The sequence below is a fragment of the Fistularia commersonii genome, chromosome 22, assembly GCF_037954325.1.
Source record: "Fistularia commersonii isolate RoL2024-O1a breed Wild chromosome 22, RoL_Fcom_v1.0, whole genome shotgun sequence".
In the NCBI taxonomy this organism is placed as follows: domain Eukaryota; kingdom Metazoa; phylum Chordata; class Actinopteri; order Syngnathiformes; family Fistulariidae; genus Fistularia; species Fistularia commersonii.
The window spans coordinates 8,280,005-8,298,440 of record NC_141305.1 but is presented as its reverse complement, the minus strand read 5'-3'; the positions used below and the strand labels follow the sequence as shown (position 1 = coordinate 8,298,440).

At 40.3% G+C, this 18,436-nt stretch overlaps 1 protein-coding gene across 3 annotated transcripts in view; it reads left to right on the top strand.

Annotated features, from left to right (window-relative positions):
- Nucleotides 1-1,730: 1,730 nt before the first annotated feature.
- Nucleotides 1,731-18,436, top strand: part of noxa1 (NADPH oxidase activator 1) — a 30,173-nt gene continuing 13,467 nt past the window's right edge. For 2 of the 3 annotated variants that reach the window (XR_015107866.1, XM_086169742.1), the window contains exons 1-11: nt 3,815-5,067; nt 6,865-7,044; nt 7,368-7,450; nt 11,143-11,251; nt 13,936-14,067; nt 14,739-14,846; nt 15,770-15,829; nt 15,902-15,939; nt 16,049-16,196; nt 17,079-17,141; nt 18,065-18,152. Coding sequence is in view for 2 of the 3 variants with exons in the window: in XM_086169742.1 (XP_086025868.1) it covers nt 5,065-5,067; nt 6,865-7,044; nt 7,368-7,450; nt 11,143-11,251; nt 13,936-14,067; nt 14,739-14,846; nt 15,770-15,829; nt 15,902-15,939; nt 16,049-16,196; nt 17,079-17,141; nt 18,065-18,152 (1,012 nt within the window). In the remaining variant the exon portion in view is untranslated. Of the gene's footprint in view, nt 1,778-3,814; nt 5,068-6,864; nt 7,045-7,367; nt 7,451-11,142; nt 11,252-13,935; nt 14,068-14,738; nt 14,847-15,769; nt 15,830-15,901; nt 15,940-16,048; nt 16,197-17,078; nt 17,142-18,064; nt 18,153-18,436 lie in introns of those variants that run through there. The other variant, XM_086169743.1, reaches the window with a different exon arrangement.

Genomic DNA, 18,436 nt, shown 5'->3' with positions numbered 1-18,436 from the left:
GAGCATCATCTCAACAATTCGAGAGCTGTTGGTTTCATTCCACTTGATCTTCCTCTAGATGGAGAACTGAAGTATCCTTGAGCCCTTATTTGCGGGCAGCTTGCACATCTTCTCCTGTGTGTGTGTGTGTGTGTGTGTGTGTGTGTGTGTGTGTGTGTGTGTGTGTGTGTGTGTGTGTGTGTGTGTGTGTGTGTGTGTGTGTGTGTGTGTGTGTGTGTGTGTGTGTGTGAGGTGAGCATTGATCAAGGCCACAGTGCAGAGCTTTGTGTTAGAATGTACTGGATACATCAACACTACACCACTACAATGAATATCCATTAGATGTTTTTATGAATTTTTATTGCAGCGGTCTCACATTACTGCATGTTAATCACTTTTAAGTTTTCAATTTGTCTTTTATAATAAAATAAAATGCTCCACTAGCTTGTGATTAAGGAATGGACTTCATAACTGAAGAAACCCCTCTTTCTTTTGCCCGAGAGATACTTATTTTGTTTTCTAGGCATGTTTTTTTTTTCTTTTCACGTTATCCATATGTTCTCGATAAAAATCAGCAGTCACATCCTGGTCAGTCATCCGTTTACACCACTGACTCTGTTAGCTGCTGCCTTGGGGGGACCACATCTGAGAATCTCTGCCAGTGAAATGGGGACGTTTGCATCCCTGGAACTTTCATAAGATATGGCAACGACGGTTTTCCGTTATTTATCAACCGGAGGACTGATCGTCTTGGATTAGACGGCCAGGATGTCTTGGTTTTGGTGTTGCAAGTATCACTATACAGGGCTACAATTCAACAATTGCCTGTATGGTTGTCACAGAAGCAGCAGCAATGCGAGAGAGGGGGATGAACAGGAATGGCACCGTTAGTGGGAATGATCTAAAAGTAAAAAAACAAAGAGAAGCTGGACGAGTGCATACGTATTATTAGATGGAAACTTGCCAACCAGGCGGACTGTGGAGAAAGCCTAGAAAGCAGTGACATGCAGTCAGTAGAGGCAGGGGAGGCCGGGCCTCACCTGTAATCATGGAAAGAAAAAATGCGAAATGAAAAAAATAAATTAAATTGTTATATTTATTCAGTGATTTGTACTATAAAGTTATTTTCCACGTAGCTTCCCCATTTTTAGTTGTTTTTTTGTGTCAAAATTGCTAAAAAAAATTCACATTTACCGTTCAAATATGAAGAAGAGACGTGCGGTGATGCGGCAACCAGCTGAGCCCATTATGGATTGCACAGTGATTCTGCTAACTGTGCTGGCATGCTATGCACTGAGACCATAGTGCTGTCTCTGCGGATGTCGCTATTAAAAAACTTTTAATATATGAACTAAATTTCCATAGTTTAGCTGATGTGTCTAATGTTTTTCGTCAACAACTGTAACGTGTTTCTCTTAATTATAAAACGACTGCGAAGAGACATTGGGTGAGGCACGCAGTGACGGTGCCTCATGGTAGGGGGCACCGCTGATCCCAGGGATCTTTCTTACTACTCAGCTACAGAATAATAGAATTAGCAATAGCAGGCTACAGTAAATAGTTAGCAATTCAAGTGCAGCCATCCAACTATTCCATTGGTGGAGCGGTCATTCTCGGCACCAAAAAGACCTGAAACATACAGTCGGAACAGGACCGATCAAGAACAACTGTCTTTACTGGCAGTGATTTCCATTGAAAGGGAAGACTTTTAAAACTGAAGAAAGAAACGGAAGACTTCTACAAGCAAGTTATCAATGCTTCAGAAGGAGCGGCGCATGGATTTCATTTATAAGTAAAGGTAAGAGATAATGTTTTTTTTTACATGTGCTTTTTTCTATGCTGTAGTTTGTACATGTAAAGAGGGCTGATATGATATTTTAAACAAAACAGGTCAACTGTTGGCAATAAAATTTCTGAATAAGCTACTCTGTAGGGTTCATATGTTTGTAAATCTGATTTGTGATGACGTCAGTGCCTCACCAGCCATGACCTTCACCGCACGTCACTGCAAGAAAGCGATAAGTGTAGGAGATTGTAAAATAAGTGCTTGCAAAGGGAGTGATCTCTCCCCTTGCAAATACTCGTTTTCGCTTGAAATAAGGTTGGTGAGTCATTTAAAGGAGAACCAAAATGTGGCTCAATAAGTGTGAGAATACTTAAAGGGGAGTGGAGAACACAGAGTAAGTCTTATTATATTTGATAGGTTATTTAAGCAGAATTTGAACATTCTGAAGCCTAAATTCTTTTTGCGTTAATAGTGCAAGGAATTTGGCCATAAGACATGGACATAAAAAGTATTGTGAAGAAGGAGGTAATGATGTGATTTTGTGGACGTGCTGTTAGACTTTGAGATTATAGGTGAAGCCGCAGATCCCAAAAAAGAAAAGGAAAAAGAGCTTATAAATGGAGGCAGTCATGATTACAGAGCGGGGAAGAGGGTATTAGATAAAAAATATTGATTAGTAGACCGCAGGACCAGAGATAAATGTAACATTAGCACAAATGCATCTAAACAGAAAGGACCCAGCTGATTTGTGAAACCGGTATGCAACAATATGGTTTCCATGGGTTCATGGCGCGGTCATCATTCACCACGGTTTGCCATCGGCTTGAGACGCTGGGAGTGTGTGCGCAGACGAGTGGAGTGTTTACAGGTGATGGGTAAAATATTGACTTATAACAATTCTTCAGTGGAGGGGGAAGTACTTGTAACAAGAGCATACTATGAAGAACCCATCAGGAGACGATCGAAGCCAAATTTCTGATGATGGGCGTCTCAGTCAGCTGACTTAACACACGAATTGCTTGACCATGAAATAAAGCAAGGTGGAGTACCGGCAGTATCATAAAATCAATTTCTAAAAAGCATGAGCGTGGAGGTCAAATGGTGCAAAGTTTTTGAAAGAGTACCAAAGACGGCAAAGAAAGAATGTACAGGGAAACATGTTTCCTTTCTGTGCATAGGACAAACATTTTGAACCTTGATAGAATTGGGCAGAACAGTGTTGTCGGGATCTTTTGGGTCGTCTCACTTTCACCTGGCTTTTTTTTCTGACGTTATTCACCGTTAAGATTTGATTTGAGCGGAGTGAACGCAATGCTGCAGGGATAGATTATTCTGTTTTGCTTCCTTTCTAGCTGACTGAGAAGCTACAATAATGGGCCATCAGGAGCTGCTGTATTTTCTGCCGTTACAGGAATAGTTTATTGAGAGGATAAAAATCATTTGGGTTCACTTAAGTGGATATGAATGAACAAACAAATCAGCAAATCAAATAATCAAGAGCGGCAGTTGACTTTATCACACGAGCCATAGTGTGGTACAATGTTTTATAAATGTTTGTTTTGTTTGAGATGATGATATAATATTATTGTGCACCAGTGATTTAAAGTGTTTTGATGCTCGAAGCTAAAACATCTTATATCATATGATATAATTAAGAAGCAGACGCAGAATCGGTTTGCGCATCTTCTAGAGGAAACAAATATCCACCATGTGACTTCTGTAACTGCAACCCTTTTGTTTTGCAGTATGGATCATCGCCACACTGTGGGGGAAAACGTATTTTATTACACTTACAGGTGGAGGTTGCGTTGTGACATAAGTTGTGTCATGAGCATTCTGAAAATCTTTGTCTTTTTGAGGAAGAAGAAAAATAGCAATATTTTTATGACTTCCGTCTGGGAATCTTTATTTACACAGGTAGTCAAAGGTCAGTCTGAGAGACGTCAGAGATGTAAACACCAGTGAACTTCATGACCCGGAAAGTACCAGTGAGCCCAGGACATTTAGAATTTCCATGAAGTTGAACATTTAGAACTTTCTCGGCTGTTTTTTTTTTTTTTTTTTATAAAAATAAAAAAAATATTTCATTATAAAATTTTTTTTTAACATATCTAGCTGATGGATTTGCCACACCAAACAACAAAAGGCTTGATATTTGAAATCATCATATTATATTTGCATTCATTTTCCCATTCTTGTCACTGACTTTTCAAACCAATGGCACTGTAACCCAAATAATGTTACCGGTGCAAATGACTCTGTTTTGTCCACTGTTTTGAATAACTGTTTGTGCTTGTGGAACCACCGTAGTAATTACAAATATGCACATAATCTTGAAAAATAAGTTGTCCAAAAAATGTGATTATCAAATTACACCCGCGATATTTACAATTGAGGGAGCCACAGGTGGCCCTGTAGTTAATGGTACCCTTTCAGTTTGGAGCTTTCATACTCCGCCCATGCCTCCATGGGTTCTCTTCTCGCTCCTCCTGACGTCTAAAAACATGCATTTAATGAGAGTCTCGAATGTCCAACGGTGTAAATGGGAGCGAATGGTTGTCTGTCTAAATATTCAGTAGATGGGTGACTGGTTCAGGACTATTTTTTGCATGTACCGAAAATGTAAACCTGGAAAAATGAGCAACTTGTGGGGTATAATTCCATATAAACACTGAATGAAATCGCACAATAAATTGATGCAATATAAAATATGTTTTCTTGTCATATGAAAAATTACAAATTAGCAGCAGATTTTAAAAAAGGCCTTTTTGCAGAAGAGGAGCAGGAGAAAGACATACAAAACAACTGACTGACAGACACACAGTGTCTAAGTCAGTTTCTGTCAAGCTGCAGGATAAATCAGACAATGTAGGTCATTTTCTGTCTTAATTCAAGAGTATCACTTCATAAAGTCATGATTACAAAAGTTTAAGTTGCGATGAAAGATACTCAGCCACGTTGTTGTGATGTACGTGTCTTGTGTTTGGCAAGTCACAGATGTTGGGAGTCCCCAAACAGGTTGTTCGGGATTAACTCGACACACATACACACACACACACACACACACACACGTACACGCACACGTAGTGTCATTGTGTTCACTATGTGCTGTGTTGATTGGTGAATTCCAGGCTGGTCGCCTTCCTGGTCCTATCTGAGGAATTTGATATTTGTGGACTTCCTGGTTGCGACAGGGTGGAGACTTCACCTGCTTGGGCCCCTCACTTCCCTGTTGGCTCAGTGGAGGACGGTAGCCCAAGTTCAAACTCATGCATCCGTGACTTTTGACTCAGGATAAAATGGTAAGCATGGTATTTTATCAAATGAGCTAGCTTTTATTTACTACACTTTTTTATTGATTCATAAATTAAACATGGTCTGCTGCATTCAAATTTTAACTGTGAAAATGTACAATGCTGTTTCAAACTTTATTATCCTTTATTTTATCTAATTTATTTTTTTTCTTCAGAATTTAAATAAAAGTTGATGATTTGGATACTTAAAGAAATATATTTTGAAAAGCTGGGGAAAATTTGAGCAAAAACAAACAGAAAATTTTGATACTAAAAATTCAAAGAGAAGCTGGGAGAATTTTACATTTATGCTCTCCTCCAACTTGTCATCTTTTTTTATACATATGAATCAATGAAAATATAATTTACAAACTTAATACGTGCCCAGTTTTTGAACAGAAATACAAATTAGTTATTGCTTCCTTTACTCATCCCCATATGACTTAAATTAACCAATTGTTTGGTCAAATTTCCCCTCTAAACTAAAATTTTTTTGTATGAACACAATGTCCTCATATCAGATTCTTCTCAGACTCCTCTCTGTGCCCTAAATGAAGATTACACATCTTATGTTTGTATTATTGATATGAGATTCTGATAAATAAATTCTGCTGCACAGATATTGTAATAAAAACATCAAGACCATCAGTAAGTCTTTTATTCTAGTATTTAAATGTGCTCAGCTGAATAATAAAATTCATAACGCCCTTTGAGCAGTGACAGCACATTGCAAAGGCTCTTGATACATGCATCAACTTTTAGTGATGTCTTCCCTCTGCTTCCCTGCAACAAACAAAATTGGGCTTCCATTTATCTTATAAAACAAAAATATTCAAAAATTCTAATTGGTTGTTGTTACATGCGTTGTAAGGAAACAGGCTTCCCCAGTAAAATTAAATTCTTTCAGGGTCTGATTACCAAACAGTATAAATCTAAGCATTATATTGAAATTTATAAAAAAGGTAACATGTGAATAAAACAATAGAAATATAAATTGTGCAGGAAGGTAAACTATGCAAATGCGGCCATATGCCAGTTTGATGACTATTGTGCACTGGTCTGCAATGAGTGTGCAAAATGCGCTTGTGCAAATTGAGTGTTCAAATGTTCAAAAGTACATGGTAGTTCTTGATTATGAGCTCCTTTTGGTTGTTTAGCAATTTGATAGCATGAAATAAATCATGATATTTCATAATTAGCCTCATAAAATGGAAGTAAGGCTGTGATAGCTGTATCTGGCATTTTGAAAAACAGGAAAGATGGATGTTTTGAATGCGTCTTTTGTCTCTCTGGACAATCCTGGGAAAACTCGGGTGCATGGACACCCTCTGTTTATGATATAATAGAGTTTTGACAACTTGATTGTGCAATACTTCTCCATAATGTTTTCTTCGTGGAGCATTAATTCAGCAGATGGCTGCTTCTATGATTTGCCTCCTTGATAAAAAAGTAATTTTATGACATAGAAGTTTTTATTGACAACAGTGGTTGGTAATATTACATCTACAAGTTTTATTATACTACATTATGTATTATTTATACTGTATCATGAACTTGCTTATAAAGGTAATAGCCTTTTCTAGTTTTCTTTGCTTTATGAGATATGTTGGTGATAACGGGCCCTCATTTGAATCACCGATAAAGTCTTGATAGTGCAGAACAATAATGTTTTTTTATCACACAGTTGCACAAATAATCTTCCAATAGTGATCAGTTTGCCAGTGAGAAATTCATTTTTACAGTTGAAAAAAAAAAAAAAAAAAAACATCGGGTTATCTGTGTTTTTATGCTGACATTCTTATGCAGGCCAGGATGCTTTACACAGAATTACTGCAGCTGTGGGATGAGTCTGTTCAGGCCATAGATGCCAAGGACTGGGTGAGAGCTTTGGCCACGATGGAGCAGATCAGTGAACCCACGTCCCACACGCTGTTCAACGCCGCCTCAGTACATCTGTCTCTGGACCAGCTGGATCACGCCCTAAAGGTCTTTCGGGGATTTTCTCTCTCGGATTTTCTGTCATTTTCCTGAGTGGCTAAATGCTCATTTGTCATGACTGTTAATTAGTACCAAGAATCCTGAGGTGTATTTATTTCAATACACACATGCTCAACATAAGGTCAGGAAACAATTTCCACTGCAACTGGTGGTCGCTTCGTGCTGGAGCAAATATTTTCAGCATTTGGCTCTCCTGCAACATGTGAGAACAGTATAGTTATTTCCCTTGCGCCTCCCTGTTTGCGGAATAATCTTTACCATCATGTGATGAGATGTTTGTCTGTATCCCACTTGAACTCTCCGATATCCAGGCTTTAGATCTGACCATCAGCAAAGATGAACGTTTGGCAGTTGCCTTCTTCCAGAGAGCAGCAGTTACCATGCAACTGAACAGGTAGGCACCCGTGACAATGAATGATAATCAATCCCGTTTTTAATTTCAAAAATTTTCTCACAATGTATGACTAGTCTGACATTTTGTAAGTATTGGGGTACTGCAATACTTTTGTTATTGCCTTTAATTTCCTGTTCATTTTTTATTAATTCATTCAAGCAAATTGGGGTTACACGTGCAGTCGCTTGCCAGTTTTCCGCAGATGTTCGCCGATTTTTAGAAATTTGAGTGAAGGGTTATGATTGTAAGTCTTCTCACGGTTTCAGAGCAAAGTCGCGATTAATGTGCTGGAGGACAAAATAAAGTGATATCCTAAAATTAATTAAAAACAAAACACAAAAGTAGTAAAGCCTAGTTTAATCCAAACCACAATTTATTTTCCTGAAAATTAGTGCAGAAAGTACACATACGGATTGCAATCCAACAACTCTTCAATCAAAATCTATGTTTACAACATGTAATGATAAATGTTCCAGTTCAATAAGTAAACATTAGATTGTGAACCGCGTTGTGGAAACAACAATAACAATATATCATTTGAATACTGATGATAGTTATTGTTACATTTTTAATTATCATGGATATATCTATAGAGTATTTTTCATCAAAATGCTATACGAATGAAAAGCAAGGAGGAGACAGATGAAACAAACTTTATGCATTCAATTCATTTTTTCCGCTAATCCCGCAGAGAGGGTTACGGTGGGGCTAGAGGCGTCCAATTAACCTCCTGCTGCAAAGTCTGGTGTTCGAATCAGCCGAAGTCCTCTTGATGTCGACCTTTTTTTGTGCCTGAATGTTTCAACTCACCGTGTGTCCAAAGACACTCTTATAATTAAAATTTTCCATTTTATTAAGTTTATTTATCAAGGGACCATATGCAAAAATATTAATCCTCACGTACGAGGAAGAGATGCTTTGTGTCTGGTTTCGCTAAATCTAATTTCCATCTGCTCGTACTGGAAATACCATACAATAAGAAAAAGCAGGTTTACAAATATAAAAAAATACATTTTTTTTTTTTGTAAAACACTACAAAATGCATTTTGTACAAACATGTCCTTTCAGCAGTAGTTCAGCAACATGTGCAATTTGTGGTCATGTCTGCACGTTTTGTAGAGATCCCATGATCCTCTACAAGTTGTGACAAAAAAATCAACCCTTTTGTGGACTCACAAGTCAGTACATAGAACATTGATTATTTCGATTAAAATAATAGAATTGGGTCCTATTGGCCATATCATCATGCTGTTGTCAGTACTGACAGTAGACGATCACTGACATCAGCTTGTCCATTCGAAGAATCTACCATAGATAGTGTCGTAAAACTGAAAAAAATGTCCTGACTCTTCTCAATCTTATTATGTTGGAAAATGCATCTGTAAAGTGAAGGGGCTCTCGAAAACAAAATCTTAGACTGCAAGGTTTTAGTAAATCCTGGACAAAACATTCTAAAATCCAATACAGTCGTTCATTTCTCATTAAGCTGGAAATCAGAATTGAAAAGTTTGGCTCCATTTGGCAATTAATGCCTTCATAGTGCAGTTGATGGTCATGTGATGTGAAAAATAATGTTTTTTTTTTTTAGAACGCTTACACATAGGGTCCATCTTAAGATGAAAATGTAAATACATTTTGAAAGAGAAATCTGAATTTTTAATTAATGCAGAGGTTTATAAATGCACAAAAGAAAAACATCATAAGCAATAATATGTGTAAAAGAAAACAGTGAAAATGCTTCGAGATGCAGTATTTCTTTTTCTTGCCTATATGACAAGCCCGGGATACTTCCTTCAGGAGGCGTCCAGGAGGCATCCTGACCCCAGATTCCTGAGCCACCTCATCTGACTCCTCTCTATGCCGAGGAGCAGCGGCTCTACTCCGAGATCCTCCCGGATGACTAAACTTCTCACCCTATCTCAAAGGAAGAACCTGCGGGGAAAACTCATTTCGGCTGCTTGTATCCACGATCTCGTTCTTTCGGTCACTACCCACAGCTTGTGGCCATAGGTGAGGGTGGGAATGTAGATCGACCGGTAACTTGAGAGCTACGCCTTCTGGCTCAGCTCCCTCTTCATCATGACAGATCGGTACAGAGGACGCCGCACCGATCCGCATGTCCATCTCCCATTCCATCATTCCCTCACTCGTAAACAAGACCCCAAGATACTTGGGTCAGGACCTCTTCCCCGACCCAGAGTGGAGCATTGCACCTGTTTCCAGTTGAGCACCTCGGTCTTGGATTTGGAGGTACCGATCCTCATCCCTGTCGGCCGAAACCACTCAAGTGAGAAGCAGAGATCCGATGAAGACAACAGAACCACATCATCTGCAAAAAAGGAGACACTCGATCCTGCGACCGCCAAACCGAATCCCCTCGACACCCTGACTGGGCCTAGAAATTCTGTCCGCAAAAGTTATGAACAGAATCGTTGATGACGGGCAGTAGGAGTTGAAAGTCCTACCGACAGGGGACTCTGCGAGACGTTCCCAGCAGACCTCTCACGTAACGTTTGGGTCTGCCAAGTCTGACCGCCATCCTCCCACACCATGGGAGCCAGCTCACCACCAGGTGGTGATCAGTCGACAGCTCCACCCCCTCTCTTCACCCGAGAGTCCAGGAAATGCGTCCGCGAGTCCGACGACACGACCACAAGGTCGATTAAAGAACTGTGGCCTAAAGTGTGTTGGTGCCAAGTGCACACATGGACACCTTTATGTCCCGAACATAGTGGTTGTTATGGACAATCCGTGACGAGCACAGATGTCCAATTATAAAACACAGCTCGCGTTCACGTTCCTCCCAAACATGCCGTTCCAAGTGGCACTGGCGTTGCCCACGTGAGCGTTGAAGTCTCCCAGTAGAACGCGCTCCAGCTCGGGCTCCTTCCCCACCAGAGGGGTGATATTCTATGTCCCAAGAGCCAGCTTCTACAGCCGAGAAAGGGACTGCCAAGCTCCCCTGCTCCGGCCTCCGCCTTGCTCACGCTGCACCCGACCCCCTTGGCTTTTCCTGTGGGTAATGAGCTCAGGGGGTGAGGGACCCATGTCGGTGCTTCGGGCCGTGACCGGCCGAGCCCCAGGGGCGAAGGCTCGGTGAACCGCATCCGGGCATGGGAACAATAGGTCCAAAGTTTGTAGAAGGGTCTTCTGAGCCGTGCTTTGTCTGGTCCCTCCTGAGACCTGTTTGCCTTGGGTGACCCATCAAGGGGCATATATCAACAATTTCCTTCGGGATAAATAAAGTTATTCTTATTCTTATTGCTCCAGACAATCTAGCTCCCAGGGTTACTGGGACGCGCAAACCTCCACCACGGTGAGGTGGCAGGTCACGGAGGGGTTTGGAAAATGACAGTGGGAGGAAAATCACACAAGACTTGTGGAAACCCAATTTTATGGGGAAAAAAAAGCACGTGAAATATGGAATTTGCTCATGGGTAACTTCGATTTGAAACATTTATGGGTAGATTTAGACATTTTTACTTGGAGCCTCGACATGAATTCTCTGGTTAAGAACTGTGTCAGTATATCATGCTTACGTAAGCTTGCAAATGGGCAACATTTGGGCAATGTCTAACTTCTGCAAGCACTCTACAAAGTCCTGTTAATGCGTGTAATTTGGCAAAAGATAGGGATGTCATTGAAGCCGCTCCAATTTCACTGAGAGCCGTTATCGTCCTCTGTCCTCTCAGGCTGGACGATGCGCTGTCTGACTGCATCTGGGCACAGAAACACATGAGAGGAAACATGGTCATTGACTACAGACAGCTTGGCCTCCGATACAAACTCTACAGCTGGCAGGTCAGAACCTCGCACTCGTGCGCACACACACACACACACATTCGCACACAATACAATGAAACAAGTCAGATAGAAATAAGGAATGAAACTCTAGAGGGCTTCATCCTGTCATCACCTCCACTGCATGCTTTAAATGTCAGATACACCTGGTAGCACAAAGCCTCATTGATGGGGGATGAACAAGAGGTTACACAACCTCCCACTCCCAGCACGTAACACTTCCCGAAGCGCCCGGGACTTCGGCGAGTCAGAAAAACTGGCAAACAACCCCAAGATGATGCCTGACAACTGATGGCGTCTGAAATGAATAATTGCGGGGGATGACTGTCATTCAATTTCATTTTTTACAGCAGAAGGTAGATGCGATACGAGTCGGTTCGGTCAGCGTCACTGATGTTGTTTCCTCGTATCACAATAGCGATGATTATATTTCTGTAGCCTAATTATACTACTCAACATCTTTTATCTGAAAAGCCTTCCATGGTTTATTTTTTGTCTCTTCCCTGCAAACAGTGTCCCAAAAACACTGTGCCAGTTGCAAGCCAGTCACAGGGCTGATCAATAGAGCGATTGCCACTATTTATACAGATATATGTTTGTAAATTCCCTATTACCCCTTTCTTCAAAATTAAGAAGTCGTTCTTTCAAGTTTTTCAGAAAACACACCAAAAAACTTAGCCATAATTGAACAAGGAGTCGATTTAGACCGGTAGAGAGTAAACAAAACAAAGCAAATCCCAAAAATGACTTAATTTTTTAAAAAAGTGTTTATTATTTGTAGACTAATCAGCAACATAATTTTCCTCCAAGTTTTCATGCGCCAGTTGTTCCAACACCTTGGCTTGATATCTTTAGATAATATTTTTAGCATTTGGAGGCCATTTGTGTGAGTTTATACAGTCATATTTAAATCAAAGAGGCATCATGGAAATTTTGTCCAGTTGCAAAAAACACAATGGGATGTCACGTGGGGGGAGGAGGCCGTTTCTCCACATCTATCTACAGATGATTGTTATTTGGTCATTGCCATTTTGTCGGTGGAGGATCTCAAATATTGATTCCTGGAATGGATTGAACCCGAATGGTAATTTAGAAATGATCAGATACCTCAATACTGATCCACAGATACACAAAATGCATAATGAATTTTGTAATATTTCTCTTTTCCTGTGAAATCGGCAAGGGTCTTTGGCTATTCAAAACATAAAGCTGTACCTACAGGATGTGATACACAGATACACATCACGCTGTTGAGTCTATATTTTTAAATATTTGGGCCTGGTGTGTTTTTTTAATTTAACCACTGCTTAATCAGACAGCCCAGCTAAGATCTGAGACCAGACCTGGATACAAACATTTGCCACAACAACAGCACAAGTGGAGAATAATTACAAAAGTTCAATGACACAGTTCAACAAGACTAAAAAAAAAATTGTAAATTTAAAGTTATTCGGAGAGGATGTGAGAGTTGGTTCTGAGGATACTTTCAAGTTAAATGAAGTGCAGCGTGATTGAGATCTGAGCTGACAAAGGTCATCACTCATGTTTCTCCTCTTTGGGTGTAAGTTAATTTCGGCGGCACAAAAAAAATATGAACATCTCCTCGATTATGAGGGATCTTTGAACATGGACAGCAAAAATGAACTCAAAACTCAAATTTGTGAATCTTTTGTTGTGGCAACTGGACTTTTAAGACGTTTAACCCCTCATCCGAGGGACTTCCTTCAGCTCTAATGTTGGGAGCGAAACCCGATGCGTCGCATGACCCGAGGCTCATGTGAAAGTTGCCGGGGTGAATCTTTTCCTGTTTTTTTTTGAGGGTGCAGTTGGATCTGACCCTTGAGCGCAAATCCATTTCGGTTTCGATCCCAATACGGTGTCAGACATTTGTGAAAGGTTGCCTCTGAGGCCCCTTCCTCTGTTCAAAGATCTTTTTTCTGTTTTGACAAAGATGACTTCTTTGACTCCTCTCTTGAACCATCAGAATACGGACATTTGCTGTCTTCAAAAGAATGCGGAATCCTGTTCTAAAGCGGTGGCTCTCCTGTGTTGGGCCAACCGTTTGTACAGAGGTTTAGTCTCTCCAACAAGTGACAGATTACACCACATTCTCTATCTCATGCATGGGTTTTTCGTCCTTGGGGTTGTACCAGTTTTTGTCATTTTGTTTAAAATGCACTGTTATATGGTGTTTGTTGAACACCCTTCGAAGTTTCTCCAAAACACCAGCAACATATGGTGTGATAATGTAATTCCATTTGTTGTTGTCTTCATCCTGTTCTATGTTCGTGTGTCTGGTGGTTTCTGATTTCCCCTTTTTATCCGTCCATGCTAAAGAACGATTGTACAGCATGTTTCATTGAGAACTTAGCATTGGATAGTAGTTAAATAAAAGACACGGCATTTGGCTAACCTACACAACCACCTTGAATGTTTGTTCAGAAGACTGATTGTTTTGCAACCCCATTTACGCCAGTCAGATGGTCCATCAGCGGCAGTAGTCTGAGTTCTATCTGTGGGAGCGCCTCCTTCTAAACGCAAATTGCAGTTAATGTCAAGGGCTAAGAGTAATGGAACATTTCCAAGCCATTGGTTAAGATCGCATTTGCATAACTGCAGAAGTTCACCTTCAAACTCTGTCTGTGTTAGATCTCACTTCTGGGTATACCTGTGCTGTTCCCCAGGTATTGTACAACGCAGCAGCTGTTTACTGTCGGATGTCTCAGTGGGATCAGGCCAGCGAGGTCTTGCTGTCGGCCTCCCAGGCGAAAGGAGTAAGAGGGGGGGACATAGAAGCCGCTCTCGACAGCGCCCTGGTGAGTGACGAAAAGAACGAACGTCGAACGACCTCTGCGGTTTGTTTTTAGTTCGTCGTCTCATTTTGTAAAGAGGTTGGAAAGCCAAGACGGTGTTTACGAAGGGGGCGATTTTTAAACTCGTCGAGTTCTCGGTTATAACTGGCAGCGACAGTCGAGCGGCCCATTGATTCACCTCCAGAGATGTGCGGAACTCGAGTGAGCAAACTGGAAACTTGCCAGTAGACTCTGGGGAGCAGTGATGTGTAGATTTTGTTGTGTAATGGTCAGCATCCGATCGACCGCTACCATTCGGCTGTTATAAAAGACCACTTGATGACCAAAGCAGCAATTAGGTATTTCCATTTCAGCATTTATGTTGAAATTGCAAAGACCGTACTGCGAGTGGTGTCAGCCACTAGCGTACGCTTTTCGGTTTTCCTGGCCTCGAGTTTCCACGGCCAAAAGCGACCACGTCTGTGGAGCCGATTTATACTTAAGGACTATCAGAGACCTTTTTAGTGCAGTTTGCATTGGTTTACGTTTCACTGAATGCTGCTGTGTCCATGATTTATGGGAATATAGAAAAAAAAATATTGCCACAGCTTGCCAGCTTGATGCTTAATGAATTAAAGAAAAGATAGATGATCTACATTTTGGACTAAACCTGACATTAATTTAATTCTAACCAGAAAAAGGAGACCTTCCCTCCTCTCCTGGTGCCCGAGGGGATGGTGTTTCGCCCTCGGAAACAGGATGTGGAGCAACTCCAGCAGAGAGACTTCCTGGGAAAAGCAAAGGTGTCTGGAGGGGGGTAATATTCAGACTGCCATGACAGAGATTAACAGATAGCTCTTTCCTGTCATCACTGACTGGGGAAAACAACGCTTCGCTATTTTAAAGTACATTTTTAGAACATCTAAGGGATGTTGAGCCGCATTTTGTAATAACAGTGCATTTTGTGATAAACGTCCAAAATGTAATAAATTTTTCATTTCATTTTGTAATAAAGCCGCATTTTGTAATAAACTGCCCCAACGCATTTTGTAATAAATTTTGCCGCATTATGTAATAAGTTATTACATGTTGAGAAGATTATTACAAAATGCAACTGTAACTTTTTTATTCTCTAGGAAATGTAATAACAATTCTAAAGCATAGTTTATTTGTTGTTTTTTATTTTACTTTAAAGTATTTGTAAAAGCTAGGCCTATTATTAGTATCACTGTATTAGCCTAGTAGCAGTACTTAGCAATTACTATCAGTACACTATTCAAAGGTCGCATTAACAGAGAATATTCTATAAATATTATTACATTTCCTCCAGAATAAAAAAGTTGCAAGTGCATTTTGTAATAATCTTCTCAAAATGTAATAACTTATCGCATAATGCGGCAAAATCTTTACAAAATGCGTTGGGGCAGTTTATTACAAAATGCGGCAGTTTATTACAAAATGCAGCTTTATTACAAAATGAAATGAAAAAGTTATTACGTTTTGGACGTTTACTACAAAATGCACTGTTATCACCAAAATGCGGCTCGACAGGGATCAATTAATAGACGTAGTTTCAGATTCTCAGGGCCCGGATTGATATTAGAAAATGCATTTTCTGTGACTTGTAGTCAGATCACATCTAAAACAAGTCAATTTATGTAAATACATTCACGTTGGACATTGGCTTCAGGCGTTCAGGGTTTCATGCCTTGTCACCTGCCTGCAGGTGATTTCTTCCATGATTCCAAATGATGACTTTGGGGGCTTCGAACCACTCAGAATGCAGGTGAGGGCGCAGAAACGATCTCTAATATTGATGACATCCAGTACATTTGCTCACTCCATTCTGTTTCCGCAGAAACCTGGTTTTTATCAGCCCAAGGTGGAAGGAGCTGTGTGAGTCCCTTGACCTATTTGAATTCCTGCAAGGACAAACGTTGCGGTAAATGAATTCACCGAAACAAAGATTGTTGGTAGACCTGCAATTTATTTGTTTGTCTTGAAGATCCGCTGAGGATTCCCGTTACATGCGTATGGAGGCCCCGTTCATCGCCCGAGGTCCAGGTCACCTGACCGTCCCGGGGGGGGCCATGGTGTTTTTATTCGGAGAGGAGGATAGAAACGGCATGGCAACTGTCATATATGATGGTCAGGTGAGGAGAAAAATAAGGCGTGATAAAACAAACTCACAGCAGTTGAGTTGGCAAATCACTTCTGCTGTTATCAAATAACATACATTGACACATTTCAGTTTTCATAAATATCTACGGTATATAACATCTTAAAGTTCAATATTCATTCCATTGGTGCCAATACTGGATTTCCGGACCTGATAGTGATTTTTTTTTTTTCTTTTGCATTTAATTTATGTAAGACCTGAATAAATCACCTGGTATTCTTAACACGAGCATAGCCTGCAAAATTTATTCCCAGTCTAGATGTTCTAATGTTCTTTGCAGAAGACAAAGCACAACGAAAAATATGATCTAAACTTGATCCAACACGATCCATTTTAAAGGGAGACAGTTATTGTTTAGCATTGCGGTCTTGAGTTCAAACATAAATAAAGCACCGCCAAGGAAGTTTCGTAATGTAAATATGATATAGCTCAAATCAGAGGTATAGAACTTTTAAAATAAAATTTGAATAAACAAGTCATTTACATCCAAGCTTACATTTCTGAACCTCTAAAGCATAATGACCAAAAAGCAAACAATCGTAAAGTACTGCATATCAGTAATATCACACACTCAATTGTGCACTATCAATTAAACTTTTTTGAAAATTTGCTTTACGATGTAAAGTCATTGATTCCTTTTACAGTCCCTTGAGGTGACTATCAAATTTACTGTAACAAGTTTAATACCCTGATCGGTTGTATTTGCAATGAGATATGACAGTTTTCCAAAACAAAATAGGATTAACTATATTTAATGTAATGGACCTCGGGATCATCATGCCGCATGCATTTTAACAGTAATTGAAGAATTGTGGTATTACCTTTGCAGTTACTAAAATGTTGTCTGATTTTCCAGAGGGGACTTGTTCCGATGTCCTCGCTCAAACCTGCGGACATCAAGAAGAGCCAAAAGGCCAATGTAATGTATTTCTTTAATTAATCCAATCTTAAAATTTTGATTTAAGACATGGTTGTCGGATACAGATTTTTTGCACTTTACATGAAGTTTAAAAAAAAAATCCTTGTTATCCTGCAGTCAGTGTAGCAACGTGGCCGGAGCCTATCTCAGTGGTCCCAGGTCGCCCATTGATCACAGTGCTGCATATATAGACACATAACCATCCACTCCCTTGTTCTCAAGTCTTAGCAATTTAGGGTTTCCAATTAACCTACTGGATGTATTCGGACTGTGGGAGGATATCAGAGAAATCTGGAAACCACGGAAACGTGTGTAGAATATGAAAACTCCAATCAGAACAGGCCCCCTGTTACAATCATACCAGGAATCTTCTTGCTGTGAGGGGGAAGCGCTAACCGATGAGCAACAGCGTCATCCCTCCATATGCATGTTTAATTCGATATATCGACCGATTGGAGTTTGCTAATGAAATATGCGTATGATTTTAATGCTGACCGAAGGAATAGAGAAATGAAAATGGCAACATGCAGACACCGAATTCAACATTCGGGATAAAGTTTCGGTTATTTTCTTGTAGAGAATGACAGCTGACAAGTTGACTTCCAGCACGGCCTATCAAATCAATTCACGGGGTTTTGTGGGGGAAAAACAAAATCAGAGATCATCTTCTGACCGAGATGACGGCAAAGTATTACATTTTGGCTCTGTGTCCATGGCCTAAATGGCAGCATTTTCCAGACTGTTCAATATGAGACATCCTGAGCTAATTAGACACTTAACTCCGAATGTCAGGAAATGCTTGTAAATTATAGCCGGTCAAATCCCAAGAGCGTTTTCCCTGTTTAATAATAACAACAGATTGCTGAAAGTGAAGGTGGAAATTACAGTACGGTTCAGTTTTGGTATTTTATCTCTCTCCACAGAGAGTTCCCAATGGAATCCCACTGCCACCCGGACTCCAACCCCCCGCCCGCCCACGGTCCCAAGCCAGCCGTGCAGCTTCTCCGCGAGGTAAAACTTTCGTCCATACGGGTCCCTCGTCTGAAAATCCTCCCTTTGGGTTTTTGTCCATCTACCCAATTATACTTGATAATTACTTTCCTCTACGTTTGGCTCAGTGTTGCTCGCCTGTACTTTCAAGTCTTTATTGTTGCATTCTGATTTAAAAGAACTTATTTGCCATATTTAATGGATCTGAGCATCCCGCTTTCACAGAGGAAAATTACTGTTCCATTTAAGCATTAGACTGGTTTGCAGTAGATGTTTTCTTTGGGGTTCCTGGTGCAGAGTTTTTC